The sequence below is a fragment of the Corvus brachyrhynchos genome, unplaced genomic scaffold, assembly GCF_000691975.1.
Source record: "Corvus brachyrhynchos isolate BGI_N302 unplaced genomic scaffold, ASM69197v1 scaffold3, whole genome shotgun sequence".
In the NCBI taxonomy this organism is placed as follows: Eukaryota; Metazoa; Chordata; class Aves; order Passeriformes; family Corvidae; genus Corvus; species Corvus brachyrhynchos.
The window spans coordinates 10,415,703-10,430,064 of record NW_008237619.1 but is presented as its reverse complement, the minus strand read 5'-3'; the positions used below and the strand labels follow the sequence as shown (position 1 = coordinate 10,430,064).

The window sequence follows — 14,362 nt, the reverse complement described above, 5'->3', positions numbered from 1 at the left end:
CGGGCGGCGGCCCCCGGGCTTTAGGGGGGGGCGGGAGCGGGCGAGCAGCAACTGGTGGGGATTGCAGCGAGTCCGGGTGTTCGAGTGGAAAAGCCCCCCGGGGGCAGCTCTGCTCTCGCGCCACGTAGCCTGGAGTGTCTGTGCCTTTGCCTCGCCCCGTGTCCCCTCCGCAGCGTGTCCCCAGCCCGGGCCGCAGCCCCGGGGCAGCGCTGGGCGGGGATGCGCGCCCCGGGCCGCCGGGGGTGGCCCAACACCGGCTCGGTTCGGAGTTGGAGTGGAAACGCAGCGTTGCCTCGTCCCGGCGGATGCGGTAGTACAGGCGGGGTTACTGGTTAGGGCCCTGGGCTGGGTTTGTACCGTTTGCTGGGTGGAATGGCACAAGTGACTTTCAGTGGCTCGGTTACCCTTCATAAAGTACAACTGACCTCCAAAGCGAAGAATACTGATAACAAAGGAGACTACTACAAAATTAGAAAACAGTACTGCTTATATCTTTATAGTAAGTGATGTGAGTTAAATTATTTGCCTCTGAAGTGTTCGGCGTGTATTTATATACAACTTACAGTGTAACTAGCAGTAAGTATAAGCATTTGATGTATCGATATTATAATAATATGTGTCAGTCCTCTGGTAAAAATGCTACACCTGTATGACCTTTCTCAGGTTCTGAAGGGTCTCACAGATTCCTGAGACGTGCTGCAGGCTAGGCACTGATGTCTTGTGTTGATGTTATTTCAGTTCTAAGTATCTGCAGCTTCAGTGTAGTTGAGGGCTGCAGTGGAAATAAAATACTTTAATAAAAAATGTAAAAGAAATTTAAATATAGTATAGTCTAGGGGAAAAAAAACCCTCCAGTGAGAAAGCTGTCAGTGGGAAGTGTTTCCATACCACTCACCTTGGTGAAGCTAGCATGTCAGGTTTCATTTAATATGCAGCTGTTAAGTGGACTAACCATCTTATTTCACCTTTCTCCACCGTTGCTGAATTACATACCTTATTTCTTTGTTCACAGGAAGTTCATGAAGTGGATCATGGTCTTATTAACCAGCTACTTGCTAATTCAGAGGAGACTCTTAGTTCATGCACAGAGAAAATGCAGGGTCCTGCTCAGTATAGCTGGAGTGCTGACTGGAGCTTTTGGGTAATGTGTTTCATCTCTTTTCTAACTTGGTTTCAATTTGTAAATATAATACACGTCTGTTTTAATTTACATATGTGTGTATATATACAAGCTTTATATCCACAGTTCTCAAGTTGCTTTGTGGTCATGAATTAGTAAAGTGTTCTCCACCCATGTAGTGAGGCAGGTAATTTTATCATTACCGGCTTACTAAAGTGTAAAGTGAGACTGAGAGGAGGTGAAGTTGTTTATCTGATGTCATGGATCAAGTTAGTGACAGACCTTCTGCCTTCTGTGTCCAGTCCTGTCTCCCAGTCTCTGGCATGGTTCATTGACCCACCTAGTGTCTCTTATGTCTATAGAAAGACATTTTTGGAGCTCTGATGCTTTTTAAGCATAAGGGCTGAATTTTGATTCTCATTGGTGGTTCTGAATTGGATTCCTAGTGTCTGTTTTTGTCAAGTAAACACATTTGTTTTCAACAAGAGTAGATAAACTTCCTGTGTTTTCTGTAAAAATGAGATTTGTTAATAAGAAAGGCAGAAAAGGAGGAGTTTAATTTTGTTCCTTTCCAGGAAAATGCCTGACTGAAAGCAGAGTATGTAATAATAAATGCTGATTTCAGTACTTTTCTTTTGGTAGATTTTTTTTTTTACTGCCTTGAGAGAAGGTGAATATATGTATGTGGACTTGGAATATACGTTTTGTTGCTGGTTTGGTGAATGGATTGGTGAATCCCTTTTGTTTGATAGGAAGGAGACCACGTGTGCATGGAGCCACAGGCAGGGTGACAGCTGATCTTGTGAGAGACTTCGAGTGCCAGAGCTGTGAGGAGGGGAATCTGACTCAGGTTCTGTATCAGGTGTCCTCAGTACATCTGTGTGCTTAAACTCCTAGGAACATCATCTGGACTACTGTGTCCTTCTCCTGATGAGGTTGTCAGAGTGTTCACTATGCTTAGCAGGTGAAAGATTAAGTAACTAGCAAAGGCCATAAGGAATCCGTGGCAGAGCTGTGAGCAGAAGTGGGGGTGGATCAGATTTCCCAACTCCTTATTTATTAACCTAGCTTGTATGTTTTCATCCCTCCTGTTCACAAGTAGATGTCCTAATGGTCAGGACATCTGGTTTTGCATCTCAGGCCATATGATAAACACTCTCCAAATGCATGTGTACTCTTAAACTGAGCATCAGTAGTCTGAAACTGATGGAAATGGGACAGGCCTAATAAAATCCCAGCAGGTTGTAGACTTGTGTTACTAGAGTGAGTACTTGTGGTGTTCAGTATTTCCTTCACTATCCCTACAGGGACAAGGATGGTGCAGGGCTGTCCTGCCTGTGCCCAGCTGTGTCTCTGCACTCAAGTGGATAGGAAGTTGTGCTGTGCAGACATTGTAACTGCCAGCTATGCTCTTGTGAGGTGGCAAATTAGATTGTGCAAACTAATGCTTGATGGTTTGTGTACAACCACTACTGCAGCTGGTATTTTGTGTGAGGAATAAACCTGTCAGGTCTCGGTGTCAGGTTGTTGGACCTGCAGTTAACAACTCAGTGTTTCCTTGATAGGCTTGGCAATTGAAAATAAAGTTATTGAAGTATTCTATGTGGAGAATGTAGCTGTGCTTTTGGCTTTGCACTCTCTGGTTTGAGACGTGCTGAAGGCTTGAAGTTTCTTTGAACAGAGCTTTGAGCCTGCACAGTGCAGGATATTGTGTATCGTCCCAGTGCCACTCTGCTTCCTGTAGTAATGCGTGCCTGTAACTTCATGGGAGTGGGATTCTTCAGTGCAGTGGCAGGTGCTGTGTGAGGTGTTTTCCAGTATGATTAAATTATTATCTTCTGTCTAACTTATACTTCAAGACCTTAGTATTTGTTTGATATTGGTGTTTATCTGGTTCTGCAAATATGACCTTGCAGTTAAAACAAAGTCATTGTATAATAGTTCCCTCTTGTAAGATAATGCTGTGGCTTGAAATGTTGTAGCCTTACAGCCTGTCACTGATTAGTTTTAAAAACCTCTACCAGCCTGGTTATAGGAAGCCATTATTTTCTCAGCCTCAAGGCAACTGAAGTGTAAAGTAGCAGGAACCAGAAAGTCACAAATTCGAGGCAAAAATTAAGATCTTCTATTTAAAATGTTATGTCATTGGCATCTCTTCTTGACAGAAAATGTTTCAATAACTTGCATGGTTGATGATCAGCTGCTGAGTATTAAAAACAAATCATTAAAACTCCCAAAAGTCTGAGTCATAGTAAATGTGTAGGTGATAGCATGGAAGGCAGCCTGTTGCAGTGTGTGAAGCATGTGTCACTGACATTTGATGAAGATGATCTGAGTTTCCTGTGGCAGGTGGGGACTTTTATGCTCATTCCCACTCTTAAGTCAGTAGAATGGAGGGATTGCTACAACAGCAGGACTAGCCTGTGGTAGCAGCCAGGGATCAGCTTTGTTGCCTGGGTTATTTGCTTGGAGAGGCTGCATGTTTCCAACAGCTTAGGTTTGCTCCAAGGGTTCATTTCTTCTGAGGATGATGTACTCTTGTTTTGCTGATGATAGAAACCAAATGTGGATGTTGGAGCCTGACTGGTTTGACTTCAATTTTTCATGGATTGAGTGGGAGTAGGCAGTTGTGCCATGCCTCTGGAAGTCAGGCCAGGTATCATGAATGCTCAGTAGGTGCTGTGAGCACATGTAATTAGCAGCAGGCTAGGGCTGGCAGCCTCTGGGATACAATCTCTCTCCTGGCTATGGTGAGTGGGGAGAAGGAAGGGTAGCAGAGAAATATCAGGGAGGGAAGAAGAATAGCCTATCACTATCCTATGTGAAATTTTTCTTATCTCTTAAAATCCAAACCTTTGGATATCTTTATTGAAAATTTTTGAGAAATAATTAGTTTTCTCTGTTACTGTAAGCAGTTCTTAAAATGATAGTGTTACTAACTGCTGTTTGTAAGGTTGATAGTGTGTCCAGGATTTTTTTTGGTTTGGCCCCCCCCCCCACCCCCCCACCTGCAGGTGGACAAAGCTGGACTTCTACAACCTCACTGGAGGAAGAAAAAAGATTGCTTACAAACTTAATCTTGGGGCTTTCTCTCTGTGCTGGAAAGCGTAAAGCTTGTATCTCCATTTGATTAAATAGTCCTAGTTTTGGCAACTGCAAATAGATTATGAAAGGCAAAGATGATTGGAAATTAAGTTATATCTGGAAGCCCTATCTCAGGATTCTGAATTCATCTTTTTATCCTTTTTTATGCCCTTCATACTGAAATATGGTTCAGTTTAATATCTTTGGAAGAAGAAACCTAAAAGCCTTAAGTATTCTACCATAGTGAAGAAGGTAAAGGTGAATGAGAAAACTAATGAAAAGCATCCTTGCATCAAAAGTGAGCCCCTTGTGTCTGGGGACTCTAGTTTACATTAATGAACAGTCAAAGAAAGTTCATGTATGTCTGCAATAAGAAGAATGCCTGTGGAAAAAAAACCCAAAAAAGTAAGTCCTTCCCTTGGAATGAAAAGGTAGGTGGAATGACTGGAAATCAAATGAGCATCTCAGAAAATTACTTGTATTTGGGAGGCTTCGTTAAGCATTTGGAAATGTGAGGTGTCAAGGAGGTGTTGGAAAGAAGATAATAAAAGAGGGTTTAAAAAAAGGCAATTGATTGGAGTGTAATGCCAGTTTAAAGAGTTGGTCAGTGTGGAGGAGTCTGACAATAGAAGCAAATAACTGATACAATGAAAAGTGAAAATAAGCCTTTTACTTTTCATAATAGAAGAGCGAATGAGGTTGCACAAGATTGAGAAAGTATTTTGAATTTTTACACACATGGATTTGGTTTCTACAGGAAAGAACTAATCTGGGAGTATGTGACAATATGTATGGCAAGAATACAGTAAGCATGTGTGACTCAAACCTGCACAGGAGGGATGCAGATAAGTGTCACAATTTGGAAGAGAGCTTACTGAAGCGCAGTAAATTGGGGTACTTCAAGGCCCAAGACTGGTAGGGTTAAATGAAATATTTCTTGTATCTGTAGTTGTTTGAATCCTCCTTCCACCTTTCTCTGAGGATTCACACCACTCTTGGAATGGCTTGCTGGGCTGGTTGAAGTGGTAATTGTTTTGGGGGTTGATATTTAAGGCCTTGTGACAGTAGCTCTCTCTTATGTTGTATGCTTGGTATGTTGCTTCTTATCTGTGCCTCAATGTTTGGGATGTGCAGGAGATACAGCAATTCTCTTGACGCTGGAGGAGGATTTTTAGCCTCCTTTTTATTTAGTGGTATGGAGCAGTCTGCTAAAGAGGATGAGAATTGATTGAATTAATTGGGTAGGTCTACAAAGAGAATAAAAGCCTTTAAGCGCATTAATGCTGCCTTTTGGTGTTTTGTTGGTTGGTTTTTTTGTTTATTTTGTTTTTTTTTAAAGTCCTAACTTTAGTACAAATAGCTTTTGCTATAGCTGTAGCACTGGTGTGTTGTTTGTTTACCTACCTGGAATCCAGAAACAGGTGCCTTTTTTCAGCCCTGTGATAGCACTGATTATACAGGAACAGTGTTTTAAGGTGGTAGGAAAAGACAAACTGCAGTTCTAACCAACCCTTGAACATGGGTGGTTAGGCTAAAGGGGTTTTTCTCCCTTCTTTTCATGCTGGGAATGTCTTTATTGCTGTTGGTGCAGCTCCAAACTGAGCACTGGGGTAGATCTGGCTGACATCAAGTTTTAACCAGTTCTGAACAAAGACTGACGGGGGTGCCCTATTGAAATAAGCTTTTGCCAGCTGCAGCAGTACGTAGTTCTATATAATATAAATTATTAGTACACACATGTAAATTAGTCTAGAACCTGAAGATCAAGTTTAATAGGTCAGAAAGAAAATACTTCAGATTTGTGTGATTTAATTTTTTTTTTCAAGTCACTGGGAGCAAAACCATTAGAAATGCAACATGGTTCATGAAATCTTCATGGGGTTGGAAAAGTGATATCTTTTTAATGAAAGGGAGGTCCCTAAGTTGCAGAATGAGTGCTTTAAAAGTCAACTCCAGGAGATGGGTATAAGATTTTAAAAATATTTCTTGGGTTTTTTTGCCTTGTGGTTCGTTTACAGCTTGTATTTCTGCAAACAGGTAGTGGTGTAGCACTGTGTCTTTCAGGTCTGCTATAGATGAGGCACTTGTATATAAGAAGAGGGAAAGAAGACAGGAAGATGAAACTGTGCAGGATATGATTGTTTTGTGGTATATGAAGTTATTAGCAGCAGCCAGGAGAAGTTGTTTTGGGGCAATTGTTTGGTCAGTGCCACTTTCCATGGAATTTCAAGTGCAGTATGGCTACTGGCAGGCTTAATGAGATGACCAGAGCAATTTATAGCAAAGCCACAGTCACTCCTGCATTACTAACTAGGTAGTGTTGTGGTTTAATATGCTCCTTCAGGTCTTCACTGTAGTCCTGATCGAAAGTATTTATGTATCCTTTTACGAGTTGCTGAAAAGTAAATGGCACCAAGGGGAATTACTACCATGGTGATTGTTTCCTTCATGATGTTGTTTTCTGATCTGTATTTGGGCACCGTTACTAAACTTAAATACAGATCAGAGATGCAGATACAGAGAGACAGATTTTACTGGCAGAGTAAGGAGGGACATGTCCAACTGAGATGTGCCATTCTTTTGCTTCGGTATTTGGCTACTTTGGCATCAAATAATCTTGGTGGGACTTGGCTGCAGGTAAGGAAGGTGAGTTGAGAAGTTGTCTTGTAGTTTCTGTATTGTATAAGGTGTTTTTCCTCACCCTGAAAGCATCTGGATTTTCCCTGTTTGTTAAATGGATCAAATAAGTCCAAAGACAGGCATTTTGAATTTTTTTGTTTTACTTGGGTAGCCTGCAGTGAAAGATCAGGTGAAAAAACAGATGTTCTTAACCAATAACATTGGCTGCTTGTTTCACACACGTGCTATACAAACAGCTGTGAGTCAGATGAAACTGCTGTTCAGAAAGGAATGTATTTCGTTATCCAAAAGGAAATAATCTTGATTGAGCTTCTAATTGCCATTGCATCATAATACTTAGTACACTTGTGGCTGTTGAAACCTGGACAACATAGTTACAGGACTCAAAATTAGGCTGGGGAGCAGACAAATTGACTTGAGCTAAAGGGTAACTTCCTGCTGGAGAGTGACAAACTCACTTCAAGTACAGAGTTAAAACAGTAACTGCAGAGTTCATCCAAACCCTTGGTTTATTTGTATTAAATTTGTTTTAGATGTTGATGTATCGCAGGACCTTGTTGTTCTATTTTGATTTACCTTTTTCTAACTCTTCATGCGGTAGACAAAATTACTAAAATAGAACAAAAAGAATGCTTGAATGCTGCTTTTTTGAAGTCGAGAAAGTAGGTACAGATGCACAACTTTTCCTAAAATGAGCAGGGCTGTTAAGAGCCTTGTGAATTTGGCTTGTGCTAGTGTCCTGGGGAGGCTGCCTGAGACATTGTCTTTGGTCAGGGGCATTACAGGCATAGTTTTACTACCAGGTTCAAAGATGTTATTGCCAGCTAGGAGGTGTTGATGAGGATGCTGAGTAAATCTGAGATTGGGACATCTTGGCTCTTGGAAGCTAAAAGCACCCTAATTTCTAATTCAGAACTGAGGAAGAATTAGAATTTGTTTGTCAATGAATTAGAATTAGTTTGCCAGTGGAAGCATCCAAATCTCTCGCACTTTTTGTGTAACTGCCATCCAAACTCAGAGGTGCTTGGTGGCAGTTATATAAATTATTATATTTGAAACTGAAATAATCTGCCTTATTGCTAATTGCAGATGTCCACAATCAGGTGTTCAATCAGCTGCAGATGGTGTTATCTTATAAACAGGAAATGCACTTAAAACAGTCTATGCTAATGCTATTTTGGAGACCTGAGTCACACTGGTACCCAGGCTCTGGTACGGCCTTTCTGAGATCACTTTGAATCTTCTTACTGGCTTTCTGGTGGAAATAAATTGCCAGTGAGTATTTTTATGTATGGATATGCTTCCCAATATTTTGCTGCTCTTTCAGCACACGGCGATTCCCCGTGATGTATCCTGTCTTTGCTTTGGGAAGGCAGAAGAGTTACCTCGTTTTTCTCGTGAAACCAGTTCCTGCTATTTACATATGTAGCTGATCTTGACAGCAGAACTGCGGGCCATCCAAAGCCACCACCCAACTAGGTGCACAGAGACAGCTACTTATCCTAGCCAGCAGCCCAGGCTGCAAAATGACTGTAAATACAGCGTCTTTGTGTTCAATTACCTTCTTTCAGACTTGCAGATTTAAATCTGAGTGATTAAAATGCCTTGAAACACATTTTTCTGTTTCTTCTGTCAGCTTTCTCAGTAGGGCTGTGCTGGGAGAGGGATCTCTCTTTGCTGCTGACTCCGTGTAGTTAGCTGTGGAAATGTAGCAGCCAGCATAAAGAAAGCAGAGTAGGTGCATGCCTGCTGTTCCCCTCTCAGAGCAGGCAGAGGTCTGTTGGACATGCAGAGCCCTGGATCCCTTGCCTTAAAGTGCCTCTGAAGAGCTGAGCTCTGGGCAGCTGGGGAAGGGGTGGCTGGTAATGTTCACATTTTGGGGAATTTCGGTGTGCATGAAGCATGCCCTGATGTTCTCCTCCCCTGTGCTGGAGCTCAGACTGAGAAGGTGTCTTAGCAAGGGCTTGACTTAGAACAGGGGACAGTGGCTGAGTCTTGTGTGAGAGTAGATTCTTCTCCATGCTGAGTTGCCAGGTACAGATGTACTCTTAAGGCTGGTTCATGGATTGTAGCCTTCAGCGATGCACGGAGGAGGGGTGCTGGGCATTAAGTGCTTCTTTCCCAGCTGGTGTTTCCCTGGTGATAGTACTTCCCTCTGCTATTCCCTTTGGGACCTCTGTGAACTTGAAATGATTTATGCTACTGCAATCTGCTTCCCAAAATCAGTTCCGATGATGGCGGTTCTAGATCGGAGCTGGGCAGCTCTTAAATGTTACCCCCTGTGGAAGTTTCTTTGCCCAGCTGCTGCAGCATTTGTGTGCCTGTTCCGTGAGGCTGGGGTGTTTCAGCCTGTTTTCCAAGCTGGCATACAAGCAGAGGCTGGCAGAATGCTAGCTAGCACTGCTGGAGGGTGTCCAGCAGCTCTGAGCAAGTGGGTAAGAAGGGGGGAGCTGTAGCGGCTTTGGCCAGGGATTTGTATGGTTTGGAACAGGCTGCAGGCAGTTAGAGGAGGAGGAGGAGGAGGTATGTGTAGGGGGGTGTGTGTCTTCTGACTTTACATTAGCTTCATGCCTCAGTCAGTTTTATTCTGGAATGGAGCATATGCTTCGCTCTGCACTGTTATGTGTCAAGCTTGCAATTTTTATTTCCAAATCAGAGTTGTTCTGAAAGTACATTGGCTTCACTTTTAAAATGCTCTAAAACATTTACTTGCAGGAAAAAAAAGTACTGAATACTACAAAACCATTGCCTCAGAATAAGCAGGGGATATTCTCAGTCCAAACTCTTGTTTTTCAGGAAAAAAATATATAGTACTGCTAATGGTAAGAAGCTTTCTTATAATTGATAAGAAGCTTATTCCCCAAGCACCTTGTTGGAGTACCTTCATTTGAACCCTATTTCAGTGAAATGTAATGGCTTGTGAAAATGAGCTAATTCTAGTGTGACCTTGAAGGAGAAACTTGGGAGAGTTCCTTACATGTTCTAAACTGAAATACTGTGTTACAAAATTCTTCCAGGTCTGTTCTACTGTTTTTTGGTTTGGTGGGTTTTTTTTGGGGTTTTGGGGTTTTTTTTGTTGTGGTTTTTTTTTTGTTTGTTTGGTTTTTTTTTTTCCTCCTCCTTGGATTGCCTTTTTTTTTTTTTTTTTTTAAAGAGCATTAAAAATGTAATCTCTAACTGGTTATGCAACTCAAAGTTCTCTGAAGAAATACCTTTATATTTTCAGCTCTAAGTCTTTGAATCTTCTTCTTGGGAAGGATGCCAGATTTTTAAATTCTTCACAAAAATGTTACCTTTGTTATAATTATATAACCTGATGTTAGCAGCATAGTATTTCATATGATGCTAAATTTTCTTGTCTGTCAAAATCATAATTGTAACAATTTTGGTTGTGGATTTTCTAGGCTGTTTTTCAAGCCATGCTCCACCATGTTTTGATATCTGTACTTACACAGGTGAAGCTCAAGGATGAGACCTTCCTTCCTGCTTTTGGAAGGACACTGTGAGGTGTGGGTATGACCCAGGCCTTCTGTGAGCAGTATTCCAGTTCAGCTCAGTTCATGTTACATGTGGGGAAATGCTTGTGATCAGGTCTCCCTGGTCACTAGTTGACCAGAACTGCTTTTCAGGAAAACAGACTTGCACCACGTGTCAGGCCAAGGATGGCTTGTTAAAACTGATGTCCATCTTACTTGGTGAGAGCTGGGCTACTCTTGTGGGACACAGTGCTTGGATGTACTATATCCAGTCTTTAAAATAAACAGAAGCAGTCTCCCTTTCAGAAGCACCTCATTCAGTCACTTTTGTGACACTGGGTGTCAAATGTTTTTTAAGTGGGCGTCTAAGCAGCTCTCCATAATGAAATAGTTGTGAGGAGTTTCTTTCTACGTGGATTTTTGGAAGCTCCAGGCGTTGGTGGTAAATCATAATCTAACACTTTTAGTATGCCTGCCTGTGCATATGTGAGAACTAGTTAATAGTAACACTCATTTTGGGAGAACTAGGTACTCTGTCTTTAGCCTTGTTTATGGGATCTCATGGGCTTAAAAAGCCACAACCACCACCCCTCACTCCCCTATCCACCCCAACCTTCTCTCCCCAACCAAACTGATCCCTAGAAGATACAGTAGCTGAAGTATTTGCCAATGACCTATATTTTAATATCCCTTTCTTTAACATCTCTTAGTGACTGAGGAGAAAATCAACAGCATCCTCCTTCAGTGGCATCCAGTAGAACTTTGGTGAAAGTATGTCTTTCTTCTGATGGAAATACAGTATGTATACTTCAGAGTTTCTTTCTCCTTCAGCCTCTACAAAGAAAAGGGGGGCTGGGCCGCAGGAGTGGGGACATAATGACCTTAGTGCACAGCCCTGTGCCTACCAGTGGCCCTGTGCTTATGAGACTCCCCTTTCCACAGGTAAGGCTGAAGGGAAAAAAGCCTATAATGAATGTAAGGAAAATAGTTGTAGCTCCCTAAACATTTCCCCCTCCCACTGTGATTGTGAGCTTGTTTCACATTTCCTTGAGAGCATGGGAGCTTTTGGAAAGCAGTCTCCTAAGGAATACAATGGGTGAGCAAAGCCTGGCAACAGTTGCTTGGTTTCTTTTTTTTTTAGTTGGTTGACATGCCTCTCATGACCTGTGAATTAAATACAACTGTGTGAATAAGCAGATGTGATCAAATATCTCCTTATTTTAAAAAAACCCAACAAAAACTCCCAAACACATGCAACACCCCCCAAAAAAAGAAAAAAAACCACCTAAACCAACAAAAGTGAACCAAAGTGCCCAGTATTCTGTACACAGCACAGTAAGTCACCCTAAGTAATGTCATGCTGCTCTTCAGGTCCTGTGAATTTTTTTTTTCCCTGTGTAAGTTAAATGTTTTTGCCCTTAAAGAGAGAAAAGAACAGAAGTCACTGCTAGTAAAGCTTTTGAGTACTCAATGACTGAAAATTGTTCCTAAACAATTTTTTTTCTGCGATTTTGTCAAGAAGTGGTTAGTGGAAATAGATCACTGTAACAGAGTGGATCTGGACTTTTTACATATGACAAGGTAAACAGAACAAGTCTGACACTTCCAACATACAGCCTAGTTCTTGCTGTTAGCAGAAATGGGATACTGTGCCCTGTAACAGCAAAAAGATAAGGCAGACTGGTAGTCATGTGGATGTGAGCTTTCACTGTGGTTCTGTGCCTAAAAGCAATCTGTGATTCAGATTTCTCTGTTTGTGGTAACTCCTGCAATGCTATATCTAGCAAGAAGAACACTGAAAATAAGAGAGGATTCAGAAAAGCCTTAAGAATAATTCTGGAAAAAAAAAAAAAATCTTTTTGCTAGTAGACTTGAGAAGCTTAATGCCTACCTCAGAAGGAGATATGGAGTAACTTTCTTACAATTCAAAAATAATTCATGAAGTGAAGATAAAGTTAACCAACTGGACTAGTAGAAGAATCCATAGCTAGGATGGATTTTTCTATCCAGAGTGACTTTTAATTTAAAAAGGTAGAATATATATTTTGTTCTTTGCCAAAGGGAAATTTGGTCATTGCAGATCTAATTTTAAAGCAGGAGAGCTGTGGCTTGTGTGTTACATAGATTAGATTGGATCATTAATGAACTTTTGTGGACTGAAGAAATGGTTGCAATGGAATCAACGTTTCTGTGGTGGAAAGGTTGTCAGACTTGGCACCTTTTACAGGTGAGAGACCACCATCTCAGTGTGCCATGGGAATTGTTCCTTTGTTAATAAGGGAGTCTGCCCAAATCTGTTTTGAGGTATGTGAAGTCTTAAGTGTGTCTGCCTTACACTGTTTAATGAGGCTTTTGTTCAGGGCTGTTAACTTGGTTCTCATCTACCCTAGTGGGGCTTTAATCTGAGTGAAAGTGGGATCTTGGTATGTTTTGTTTAGTGGGTCTTTTTTGTAGGTTTTGGGTTGATGTTTTTCTCCACCATATCAGATAAGTTTGAAGAATATTTGCAGTATAGAGGAGTGTTGTTGTATAAAATCCAAACTTCTCTCTGAGTGTTGTTCTTCTGGAGGCTGTTTTCTTTTTCTTTCTCCTGATGCTAAGATGGGTTTTTTATGAATTTGAATAGGTAAGAAATTGTTATTGAGTAGAAATGCAACAGCTTTTGCCAGAATACTTAATGTTTGCTTTAATATGCTAATGTAAGGTTAAAATGTACTTTTATCCTAACCTTACTAATACCTCCAAATTTGTTTTTGACCCTGTCTAGAAATTTCATAGGAAAATACAGGTCTTTGGGGAATAGTCAAGTGATCTTTAAGTGAGATTTAGAGTTAGTGGCCTGGATTTACATGCTGTTAGACAGAGGAGCAAACCTGTGTGTTCCATGGGCCATATTCTGGTGGTTAAGTGAGGCTTCTGAGCATAAAAGAAACAGTAGTTCGGGCAGCTTGCTTTATAGGCCTGTTTGATTCTGGGACCCCTAGCCCATGGTGGTAACTGATACCAAGACTGAAGCTCAGTGGGAGACATCTCTTGAAATGAGGTGTGTACTGGTTTGAAAACAAACCAGTGCGAGATCGTAAATCAGAATTATAATTTAATAGGAAAATTAAATAAATGCAATAGTACAAGAACACTGACAGTCAGGATACAGCCTGACACCCTGTTAGTCAGGGTGGTGGTAGCAGTCCAGCTGAAGAGGTCCTGTTGAAGCGGTGATCATACCGAAGGGTCTGGTCTTTGCCTGAAGGTCCAGTAGTAGCTCTTGTCCTCTAGGAATCCAATAGGGCTGCTTGTGCTGTTCCAAACCCCGGATTGTATCCAGGTGGGAATGCTTGGCTCCTCCCCCCTGGGCAGGGCATCTCACAATGGGCGGATGTAGTTTTATGAGTCATGGGGTGGGTCCTTGATGGCCCATTAACAGAGATGGTCTCCAGAGGGAGTTATCAGGGATGAGTCACGGTAGGAGATAACACTGTCCTGCCTATCTTAACAGCTTGTGAAGATGATAATAGAATACATCTTACATTGTAACCTAGGACAGGTGACATCAGAGTTGTTACCCCACTGGTGAAGTCAACTTACATGTGATCTCAGCTGTTGTATTCAATGGCTGCATGTCATAACTACAGACTGCAAATTGTCAGGTAACCTGTGTTTTGTGGTGTCTCAAAACAAAGGGAAAACACTAACGAAACAAATGCAAAATTATTGCAGCTATTAGTGATAAAAAATGTGCACACCATTCTGCTGAAGTTGATTGCTTATTTGCATGCTTAGTGATATCTGCAATCAAATACTTTCCCAATGATTAGGATTTTTGCAGTATTCCTGGGAGAAGGTGTTGCTTAATTTTCCTCTGCAGTTTGCTAAATGGCTCAAATTACAGTGGCTACAATTTGAAGATGTGAATGTGAAGGAAAGCTGTTTTTTAACAGGCCTCTATCCTATAAATAACTCAGCGTAGTCCTATTTAGGTTTACATTTTTTTTCTGGAACGTGACTTTATATAGTTGAACCGGTCCATTTCTAAAAAAGGTAT

At 41.4% G+C, this 14,362-nt stretch overlaps 1 protein-coding gene across 7 annotated transcripts in view; it reads left to right on the top strand.

The window, feature by feature from the left end:
• The first annotated feature begins 288 nt into the window (after positions 1–288).
• Positions 289–14,362, top strand: part of GRAMD1C (GRAM domain containing 1C) — a 51,434-nt gene continuing 37,360 nt past the window's right edge. For 3 of the 7 annotated variants that reach the window (XM_017731927.1, XM_017731923.1, XM_017731922.1), the window contains exon 1: positions 6,620–6,850. In XM_017731927.1, coding sequence (XP_017587416.1) covers positions 6,635–6,850 — 216 coding nt within the window. In that variant the 5' untranslated portion in view covers positions 6,620–6,634. Of the gene's footprint in view, positions 311–383; positions 500–1,012; positions 1,142–3,775; positions 3,871–4,484; positions 4,610–6,619; positions 6,851–14,362 lie in introns of those variants that run through there. The other 4 variants (XM_017731928.1, XM_017731924.1, XM_017731926.1 and 1 more) reach the window with 4 other exon arrangements.